Raw genomic sequence first — 11,796 nt, forward strand, 5'->3', positions numbered from 1 at the left:
AAGTTGATGTATTCCCTCAGCGACCAGCACAGATCAGCTCTAGGCATGACGAAGCGGATATCGTCCTCTTTTGGAAGGCCAAACAAAGTAGTTTCGCTTTCACAACGAAAAACACAGCGGCCTAGCGTGAGGGGAAGCCCCGGCTTAGCGTGCGCTGAGGCCGGGCTTGAGTGAGCAGAGGTGGCGGGGTCGAGAACGGCGCGCCTGGCGGATTCGACGAAGGAGCGGCAACCACATGTGACGACCCCGGGCTGGACTCTGCTTCGTCCACGGTGAAAGTCGATCTGGCAATCCACAGCGCGAAGTTGATGTATTTCCTCAGCGACCAGCACAGATCAGCTCTAGGCATGACGAAGCGGATATCGTCCTCTTTTGGAAGACCAAACAAAGTAGTTTCGCTTTCACAACGAAGCACACAGCGTCTTCACGACATGGCGGCAGCGGCAACAATACTACAGCGAGAATAAAAGTTACACCTTCTTTCTTTGCGTGAACATTTGGGCGGTGTTATGCAAATCTTCCCACATTGTGACGTAGACATGTGGGGGCGTGTTAGAACGAGCTGTTTTAGGGAGGTGTGGTTGACTCTGAACTTTTATAAAGAATATCTCTTTGGACTTGAGACTTTAGTCTTTGCAACTTTACAGATCTTCTTTATGCACCAAGAGCTTGTAACACTTCAAAGAGAAAGGAAAAATTGAAATCGCCTCATATGATGACCCCTTTAATATGTATGTGTGTGTGTATCTGTGTCAAAGACTTGCTGTGTTACATTCATTTTTTGGACAAAAACAACATTAACCAAATTCAGACAATGAAAATAGCTTTTTTTGCAGCTTTTCAAAAATCTTTGCGATAATTACCGCAGTAATTTAATGCTGGTTAACACAATACATTTTACAGGAATAATAGCAAATAGTAAAAGATTAGAAAAAGAAGTAAGGTTGAACTTTATTCTCTATGTTGTGGTCAAAAAGTCGTCTCAAATTGGTGCTGATGGTCTTTCAGTTCACCCAAACTCACATTCAGTAAATGTGTTTTGAACTTGTTTTGTGTTGCCTTAAAGGGATAGTTCACCCAAAAATGAAAATTCTGTCATTAATTACTCACCCTCATGTCGTTCCAAACCCGTAAGACCTCCGTTCATCTTCGGAACACAAATTAAGATATTTTTGATGGAATCTGAGAGCTCTCTGACCATCCTATAGACAGCAAGGGTACTACCACGATCAACGTCCAGAAACGTAGCAAGGAGATCGGTAAACTTATCCATGTGACATCAGGGGTTCAACCATAATATTACGAAGCTACGAGAATACTTTTTGTGCGCAAAAGAAAAAAAAAAAAGACTTTATTCAACAATTCGTCTCCTCCACGTCACCCTGGTGCCATTTTGTAGAGTATCCACTGAACGTGTGGTGCGGCTGACACAGAACAGCATACTCTGTTTGCTGTATGTAATTTGTAAATGTAATTTAATCCTGTAATGCAAAGCTGAATTTTCAGCATTAATACTCCAGTCTTCAGTGTCACAAGATCCTTCAGAAATCATTCTAATATGCTGATTTGGTGTTTAAAATATTAATTATTATTACCAAGGACAGCTGTGCTTAATATATATTTTTGAAAACCGTGATGCATTTTTTTCTAGGATAGTTCAAAAATATATTTTTAAAAAGAACAGCGTTTATTCGAAATATGAATCTTTTGTAACATGATATAAATATTTAAAAATCTTACTGAATACAGAAAGAACCACTATTGATAAATTCACTATTATTTTACAACAGTAAGACAACAGATACCTGTAGTAACCTATTTTTGTACGGTACTGTAAGATGAGGTACAGTTTGTGCTTTACACATGGGATCTATACTCCATAACACACTGAATCCCAATGGAGCCCGCAGAGAAAAACCAGCTGCTAATTAAAAAAAAAAGTTGACACAGCAGGTCTATCAGAGCCAAACGAGAAGAGCTTACATTAGCATCACCTCCACTACATGAGCACCTCATCACAGCATATTAACACTACCTGAGTTTAAGATCGGCAAAGACACTCATGCAAACTGTTTTACATCTTCTGAATCACTAAGGCCTGAAAAATACTACTCAAAAAATCCACTCAACCACAAAAACACAAACATAAACTATACAAGCTCAAAAGCATTTTACAATGTGTCAGACTGCATTTCCATGCCTTGCAGAAAGGGCTTTCAGTTCAGCTGCTGTTGTGCCAAATAATCATTAAGTTTACATATTTATAGTTAAAACACCTCCAGTTTAATGGCACAGACATTTAAAATAAACTCTGTCGCCCCCTTGAATACGGAGGTCTGTTACCACTACAGTAATCAGACCTCTAATAAATGGAAAAAGATCTAGTAAACAACATTTTATTCCAGCCAACAAACGCCCACAAAAGAAGACCCACATGCAATGCAGCTAACCAGTTCATTTTGTTTCAAAATTTGTGTTTTTGTCTTCTTTTGACTATATTTCAAAGTATCATGTTGGTAAAGCATTTTCCAGTGCATTTTCAACATTTGCATGTGAACCCTAGTGTAAGTCGATTGTCTGAGTGACTAGTCGAATAATTGAAAAGTGGAAGCCCTGTATAATTAGAGGTTTATTACCTGACGTTGATCAGATGCATTTCTTAGGGTCATTTACAAAACAAGTGGATTAATATATTACGGCCCTATGAAATGTATTTTTTCCCAAATTCTGTTTTTTTTTATTTTATTTCTATGGATTCTTAATGGTTTGATTGAATTTATAATTGAATTTAAATTACTTTATAAAACAATGTAATAATTTTTATACATTTTAATTTTAATAAATTTTTACAATAATAGGGCCACAGAACTGTTTGTTTTTTGTTTTAGAAACTTTCTATTGGCTGTTTTAATTGTTCTGGATTTCTGATTTAATACAAATATTTTCAATTGTGGTAATCAAATAAAAGCATAAAACATTTAACAGTTCAACAATTAACAATTCAATCTTTTAAAATGAAATCAGATAAAACATTTTTACAATTCCTTTTGTTGACAAAGTGCTACACAAAAAAAAGTTGTTATTGTTAATATTAAAACATGGAAGGAAAATTGTAAGATATTCCTTAAAAAATTAAGTTAGATTTTTAAAATTATTAATATTTTCTGAAATACACTGTACTGTACAATAATAATATATTTCGGTCATAATTTCTTCAAGTTAAACCTAAGTTTTATATTGAGGGATTGTCGTGAACGCCTTTGAATTTCTGTGTTTATCTGACAATAGTTTCAAATGAAATGGTGAAATGCTGGTGAAGTGACTCTGGAGCAGCTCTGGAGATGAAGTTCACGTGTCCATGTCCTCGTATAGTGAGACAATGAATGCTGAAAATGCTTAAATATGCGCAGTAGATGAAACTGCACCGCTCATTCACACAGAGACAAGCATACTTCATATTTAAACGTCTTTTTGTAGTTCAATATTCAAAGACACTATAGTCCATACTGTGATTTAAGTGTACAGCTCTACTTTCGATTCATTCATCCAAAATATTCCAAATTTGGTGACATTCCGCTCTATACATACTGTAATAAATCCGCAATTCTGTTCACATTTTCCACTTATAAAATATGTGGTATGGGATGTGTAATAAGATCAAACAGAGCACAGAGATCACAAAATGCTTTAAAAAAAAAAGTTGGAATAGTTTTTACTGAAAAGCTCAACTAAAAATGAAACGCCAATGTTGGGGGGACCCTCAAAAAAGCATGGATAAAGGTTTTGCCGTGTAAACTAACTAAAGCGCAGCATGCTTATTAAAACACAAGTGCTAAAAATATCAAAAAATCTAGAACTCACTAATTGACTGGCTGAGCATCATGACCCATCCCTAGTTAATATGTCTGCCGTAAAAAATACAGACGCATGTGTGAAAGGGGCCCTGGTGTGATTGTCTCAGAAATGAGCTCGGCTGAGTCGACCTGCTTACCTGAGTCAATGTGTTTCTATGAGTTCATTTCAATTAGACATTCCTGACACATCTCTCAGAGCTGAGGATAGCGTGAATGAGGGCTGAGCGAGAGAGAGAGCAAAGTGAAAGAGAGAGAGAGAGATGGGCACAGTAAGTGATGAATAGTCGATGAGATGCTCGGAGGCAGAGCAGAAAGGGGAAAGCTATTCTCTTTTACTCTCCCTCCTCCCTCTCTTTCTCTCTTTTTCTGGCGTGCTGCCCCCTCCCCCTTCAGTGCATCTGGTTTTCTCTTTCTACCACTCTCATTTGCTTACCTTCTCCCCGTTCCACTCGTTTTTCCGCAATAGCATCTCTCCCGCGCTCCCTTTCTCTGTTTCAGTAATATCTCCCCTCCTACTTTCCCACAGATTTGTGATATCAGGGGAGCACTGGCTATAGAACAAAATATATATTACTTTTATTTTCATTTCACGTGCACTTCGGCTGAATTCGTGACAGATTCATCTGATTTCTGTCTCTCTGATTGACTGTAGGAGAACGCTGGGCGAATGGAGAGACAGACAGATTCTTCTGTCTTGTGCGCATACAGTGGGGTCTAAAAGTCTGAGAGCTTCTTGAGTGGTGTCATTAAAGCAAAAATGCAATAATTTTCGCTCAAATTGTCATGTTTCATTTGCAATGTTAAATGTTTTGCGACATACAAAACACCAAGAAATTCAGGTTATTTTTTATAAAACTTATTTGTTTATTGTCACTCAAATTCTTACGTTAATTATTTTATTTCATGCTTATATTAATTAGAAAAAAATCTGCATTTTTGCTGACTTTTGCATTCTGTCATTAAAGAAAAAGGGTGACATACTGTAATTAAGAAATTCATGTTTTTGTTTTGATTAATTTTCACAAAAATTCTCATGTTGGTAATATAATTTGAAACAAATGTTTGCATTTAAAACATGTTTCAATCATAATATCAATGTTAAAAAGAAGCATTTTTTGCAGGTTATTTAAAAAAAATGATTCCTTTTCACTCAAATTCTTGCAATGATGATATAATTTGCTAAGAAAATGTTGATTCTAATCTGCATTTTTGCAGATTTCTGTATTGTCATTAGAGAAAATGGCAACGTACAAAAATATTAAGAAAGTACTTTTATTTTTTATAGATTTTTTGTATTTCACCAAATTCTCTTTCTTTTTCCTGTTCTCTCTTTCTTTTCTTTTTTAAATGTTACTCACATTCTCATGTTGACAATCTGTTTTGAAATGAAACACAGTTTAAATCAGAATATTTCAATTTTTCGTATTTAAAACATTTTCCATTGCAAATGATCAACAGTGCAATAAGCATTTTTGCACACTTCTGTCATTGAAGCAAAAGAGTGACAATATTTAAAAAATTCATGTTAATTTTTTATTTACCTTTTCACCCAAATTCTCACGTGGATATTTTGCATAGAAAAACAATGTCATTTCAACTGGATGCAAAAGATTGCATTTTTCAGACTATTGCAGTAAAACAAAAGACCAATGTACAAAATACGAAGAAAGTCATATAATAAAAAAGTTTTTATTTTATTGAAATTTTCACTCAAGATCTAATGTTGGTCAATTAGTTTGCAGTGACAAATGTTATATACAATGTTATAAATAAAACTATTTCCGCATACATTTGGACCTCACTGTACCACATGACCAGATCAGGAAGTCTTTAACATCACAGATATAATTACATTCCTCCATCCAGTACGATCAGCAAAAAAGAATCGCTGTCACGGATTGCGTAGTTAGCGTCCGTGTACCAAACTGAAGCCACTGGACTACCGAGGAAGTTTGTGAGCATGTGTCAAGGGACTGAAGATAAACTAAGTGCTGTTCAATAATTCAGTGACTAGGTAAACTTCAACTGTCCTTCTGCAGCTTAAAGGACATTCACTGTCTCTATAAACTCCGTATGAAGCTCCATTGCTCCTCTAACACAACTTCATACAGCATCTACACGTCAGATTAAAAAGCACCAGCTTCCTCCATAAAGGCTGTTCTCCCCCCGGTGGGAGATTTACCTGCATTACCATAATATGACCAGGAGGTGGGGCTGTTTCTGACGTTCTGCATGTCTTCATGGCTTCAGGGGCTGTGCAGGAATGTTTAACAGACTGCAGTGAGGGAAAAGCAATTATGTTGCGAGCATAAATGCGCCACTGTTTGCGACGGAATACTAAAACAATGCGCAATCAATACGTTAATTAATTTGTCCCATTTCGTATCTGAGCGCCTTTGATACGGGCTGCTTTTTATCTGGCGTGAACACGCCGACTCGACTGCCCTCGGCTTTCTGTTCTCTGTGTGTTTGAAAGAGCACGTGGAGAAGTTACTGTGAAATATAAATCAGAGGCAAATGAGAGAAAAAGAAACACGGTCAGCTAAAACTCTGCACTCTAGACTGCAGCCTGCATAATTCATACGAGCTCCAGATCTCTCGCTCTCTCTTCGGCACTGACACACACACACACTCACACTCACTCACTCCTCTTCATCTCCTGCAAGCACATTCAAACTTACAGACTGTGTGTGTGTCTCTCGTTTTCTGCTGCAGAGTTCAAGGTATGGTCACTCTTAGTCACATTTAGTTCAGTCACACTGGGCTAGATGTTTACTCATACCCTGTCTGTCTGTCCGTCTCTGTAGTCTGCCACGTCTTTCAGTCTCAGAGCTGGATTGTGTTTCTGAGCGCACCGGTCTCTGTGGATCAAGACTGCTCTCATTTTCTTTCTAACAAACAGCAACTCTCGCCATGTGACAGGCTTTTGCGTTGCATATTTTCCTAAAGGTATGCATTAAGCTTTCAGATTTTACTGCGTAAATCCTCTTAAAATCACCTGACCTCCTTCACATACACTATTTCTGTATGACACTTCTTTCCTATCTCCCTTTCCCAAATTTTTTTTAGAGTAAACAAAAGCCATTTTCCATTCATTCACAAGTCAACTCATTCATATCGGCTCAGACACATACAGTGAGCCCATTTCAAACAAATACGTAAATATAAAATATAATTATCTAAATATAATATTTTGTAGCTTGATTGAAACGATGACCTCAGCTATTTTAACCAAACTATAAAACACTGTTTTATATATAGATGTTATTTTAAATAAACTTGAATTACGAAGGCCTTTATTCATAAGATTACATTTTTGCTGATAATCCCAAAACCTGATTATATTTGCATACGCAACCTGTTTGTATTTTTGTACTTGAATATGCATTACATTACATTAAGTGTTATTATATTATATTATTATATTATCAAGAGGTCATTTGCACAGTGGGGAAGTAGGCATATATAGATTAAATGCATTATAAACTGCACCACACATTTTTGTCTGTGTCTCAGAGATACAGTGTTTCCTAAAACCATGACTGTCTGTAAATAACAGGACTGGAAGAAAAAACAGAAAGTCCTTGTAATATAATTTTAGGGTAACATTATTACTAATTCAATAATATGCCATTAGACTAAAAGAAAAGACACAGGAATTAAAGAAAGAGAACACTTAAGGCTCTGTCTCTGGACGATGGAGTTATTCCAGCAAAAACTCATCATTTGTGCATATATGTCAACTGGAGTGGAAATCACAATGAAAAAGTAAAAATGCTAAGGCTAATATCTCAAACAAATCGACCAATCAGGTGCCATGTAAAACCCTTAATTTTAACCACACCTCCTATGAAGGTCACTTGAAAACTGATTTACAAGGCAAGCTGCAAGCAATTTGAAGAAACAAAACATATCTCTGCACTAAAACGCACCTGTTGTTTCAAACAGTCACACTGTTCTTAAAGCACACTGAGACCTTGCTCATTTCTAATTCATAAAATGTAAATATAATACAATAAAAACATCATTAAATGAAAAGTCATGTTAAATTAAAGCACGTACATGTCATTGCAGGCTATAAAACATTTAGCAATATGTCAGATTATAATAGAGGGACTGTGAAGCCAGAGTTTATCTGCATTTGAATGGGAATCCCTTTCTGTAGGGGCCTTGCCGCTGCCACCTGATCCTGAACCAACCACAGGCAGCAGATTTCCAGTTTCCCATCACGTGGTTTCCTGATGCCAACTCAAAGCTAACTGATATGCTGCCGTCCGCATTATTTTACACACAATTCTGAGGCCCGAAACTTCACATTACCCCAAAGGCCAAGAGACATCTGATGCTTCTCATCATACATACACTTACAACATCATGAGAAGGTTAGAGACCTGCATGAATCATGGCACATCATGCTGCATTATGTGAAATCACGTGTTTCAGATGAACATGGGCGACTCTTAGCCTGAAGATTCATGTACATTGCTTCATATTGATTTAACTCCGTTGCCTGAGAGTACAGAATAATTGGTCATTTAATGCATGTCAAGCTGATGGTTGTGGCAAACCGTTTTAACATTTATTTCTAACTAGTATGTTTCTATGTATTATTTCTAACTATTCTAATAGCCTACTTATTCCAATAGTGATTAGAAACAATTCATTTAATAGGATTTGTATTTGTTTATTTGATAATAGCACTTTTTCCTATTCTACTAATCTCAATAGTGACAAATTACTATTGTTAACAATTTTTTTTTCTTTTGTTAATGTTTTCTGTGGCGATCTGAGGCTCAGATATCAACTAATAATTTTAAACTAATATGTATTCCATCCGTTGCTGGTTCCTGGTCCAATGTAGTAGCTATTCATTTGGTCTAGTTAACTATACCAATAATTATTCTTAGTACAGTTTTCCTAGTACTAGACACTGGGAAAAAATGCTGGTGTAAGATTTGCTTTAAAACAATTTTCACTCAGAAACTGGTAGTACATTTCAAAGCAAGGAAAACATATAGAAATGTGACATTCTGAAGTAGAAAGACTCTGGTAAGCGTTATTATTATTATTTTTTTTTTTACAGTGTAGTACTGATTTATTAGAGTTTATTAGAATCTTTAAAGAAAACATTTGACATCTTACTAATAAGTAACTATGAAGTGACTAACTGACATAATACAAGTAAAACATGCAATTAATGAGTAATGAGAGTTACTAAACTATTGGGATATATAAGAAGAATAGTTATTTGCAAAACTGGAATATGGATAGCGACAACTGGAATACATACTAGTTAAGAGCAGATGCTTGATATCTTAAACCACAGATCCTCATACAAAATAATAGTAAAATGTATTACCAGTAACAATGGTACAATATTTGTCATCATTGGGACAGTGCAAATCAAAGCCAAAGCTGGAATTTAATAGATACTGGTCACTACACTGAAAAAAAATGGTGTAGGATTTACTTTGAAACAATTTTACAAACAATTACAAAGAAACAGCAAGTAACATTAAATTTGAAAGTAGAAAGACTGAAATAATATTATCTTGTAAAACATACTCCAAAAATCTCAACAACAAAAAAAATCATTTTTACAATGTATCTGAACACATACATCTTTCTAGTATCTACTGAACTGGTGAAAGTGAAGAACTCATTAGTCACTATTCGTAATTAGTTCTCGCTGGTTTAACGGAATAAATGTTTAAGCGGCTTGCCACAGACGTGGTCAATGCCTCTCTCTATGCTTGTATGCTTGTGTGTGTGTGTGTGTGTGTGTGTGCATGTTTTAGATCAGACCTCGGGGCTCCTGATGCACTGATATCGATTGAAGGAGCAGGATTGTACAAAAGCTCTGGGTATTGATCTTCACCGTGTGTGTTTCTGAGTGTGTGTTTGTGCATATGGAACTAAGAGCTGGAGAGCGTGCAGGCAGGTTATCTTCTCAAATGTCCGGAAGTCTCCTATGTGGCTATGACCTTCCTCAAGTTAAAAAAAAATTATCTCATCCCATTATCTGAGCAGAGTTTCAGGAGATAGAGGTGCCGGTCCCGTACCATGCCTGGGTTCATCCTGTTTTAAACCACATCAGAGGTCCTAAAGAAAACTCTAACCATCTTGGCAGATAGAAATCAGTCCTAATTCCTCCAGGCATTGCTGTAATCCAGTGTGTGAGGTTTGCTGTCTGAAGTAGAAAGACTCTGGTAAGCGTTATTATTATTATTATTTTTTTTACAGTGTAGTACTGATTTATTAGAGTTTATTAGAATCTTTAAAGAAAACATTTTACATCTTACTAATAAGTAACTATGAAGTGACTAACTGACATAATACAAGTAAAACATGCAATTAATGAGATGAAAAAGTTACTAAACTATTGGGATATATAAGAAGAATAGTTATTTGCAAAACTGGAATATGGATAGCGACAACTGGAATACATACTAGTTAAGAGCAGATGCTTGATATCTTAAACCACAGATCCTCATACAAAATAATAGTAAAATGTATTACCAGTAACAATGGTACAATATTTGTCATCATTGGGACAGTGCAAATCAAAGCCAAAGCTGGAATTTAATAGATACTGGTCACTACACTGAAAAAAAATGGTGTAGGATTTACTTTGAAACAATTTTACAAACAATTACAAAGAAACAGCAAGTAACATTAAATTTGAAAGTAGAAAGACTGAAATAATATTATCTTGTAAAACATACTCCAAAAATCTCAACAACAAAAAAAATCATTTTTACAATGTATCTGAACACATACATCTTTCTAGTATCTACTGAACTGGTGAAAGTGAAGAACTCATTAGTCACTATTCGTAATTAGTTCTCGCTGGTTTAACGGAATAAATGTTTAAGCGGCTTGCCACAGACGTGGTCAATGCCTCTCTCTATGCTTGTATGCTTGTGTGTGTGTGTGTGTGTGTGTACTGGTGTACACCTAAATGTTTATAACGGTGATTAGAACAATACTGCAGAGACGCCCAAACACAAGCGACCCATCTCCCGTTCTCCTCTAGAGCAAAATGCAACGTTGTGATGCTCTCCGAGAACGAGCCGTTATTCGTTAACAATGAAGAGCCACAGCCACCACAGTCACAGTGAATAAACTTACCGCAGTCTTCACACAATATGCTCTCCACATCTTTCTTGAGGGTCTTCTCGGTGCTGTCCAGAGGTGCAAACGACGCTTTGAATACTAAAGGCTTCTCCGTAGGGTCCATGAAAAAGATATATCTGTGGTGCTTCTCCACCGCCACGCACGGAGCCTCGGAGCCGAATTCCCCGACGGTTTATTAATAGCATTTGTTATCTCGGAGTCATTAAAACCCATAAGTTACTCCATTTGAGCTTAATAAAATGCGCCTTTCATTAAAGTCAAAATAACTTACCAAAAACTGATAAAATGTATGAAAAGTATCAGAAGTAATTTTTATACAATCTTGTTTAAGAAAGAATATTACTCATATTTGAACATTTTTGACTAACAAATGAAAAGTAACTGTGGCATAACCAACTTGCAGGAGCCATTGTTGTCATGTGACAAGAAAATCAACATGGACCCTCATTATACAACTTTGTAAAATAAGTTTGAAAACATTGATATTTATCAAATCAAAGTGATATAAAATATTTTAAAATGTATAGAACCGACATGAATTCAAATATTACATTTATGAGAATGCATTGACATGCATTTATACTAGAATGTTAAAAGACTGTTCCTTTTTATCACCTCTTTATTATCACCTCTTCATTACTTGCACAGTTGCCTAATAAATGAAGGACACACACACTACTGTGCAAGTCTTAGGCTACTAGTATTTTCACCAGTAAAAAAGGTTTTAAGCCTCTTTTTGCTGTAGTGTGTCAGTAGGAAATGTCAGTTTACATTTCCAAACATTACTTTCGCCATTAATTGTAAT

The 11,796-nt window shown here is 35.9% G+C and overlaps 1 protein-coding gene across 1 annotated transcript in view; it reads right to left on the bottom strand.

Annotated features, from left to right (window-relative positions):
• LOC107660158 (pro-neuregulin-2, membrane-bound isoform-like) overlaps positions 1-11,127 on the bottom strand; it is a 72,224-nt gene extending 61,097 nt beyond the window's left edge. Inside the window, exon 1 of the mRNA XM_016449397.1 lies at positions 10,986-11,127. Coding sequence (XP_016304883.1) covers positions 10,986-11,094 — 109 coding nt within the window. The 5' untranslated portion in view covers positions 11,095-11,127. The remainder of the gene's footprint in view (positions 1-10,985) is intronic.
• Positions 11,128-11,796: the final 669 nt, after the last annotated feature.

The sequence above is a fragment of the Sinocyclocheilus anshuiensis genome, unplaced genomic scaffold, assembly GCF_001515605.1.
Source record: "Sinocyclocheilus anshuiensis isolate Anshui unplaced genomic scaffold, SAMN03320099.WGS_v1.1 scaffold888, whole genome shotgun sequence".
Classification (NCBI taxonomy): domain Eukaryota; kingdom Metazoa; phylum Chordata; class Actinopteri; order Cypriniformes; family Cyprinidae; genus Sinocyclocheilus; species Sinocyclocheilus anshuiensis.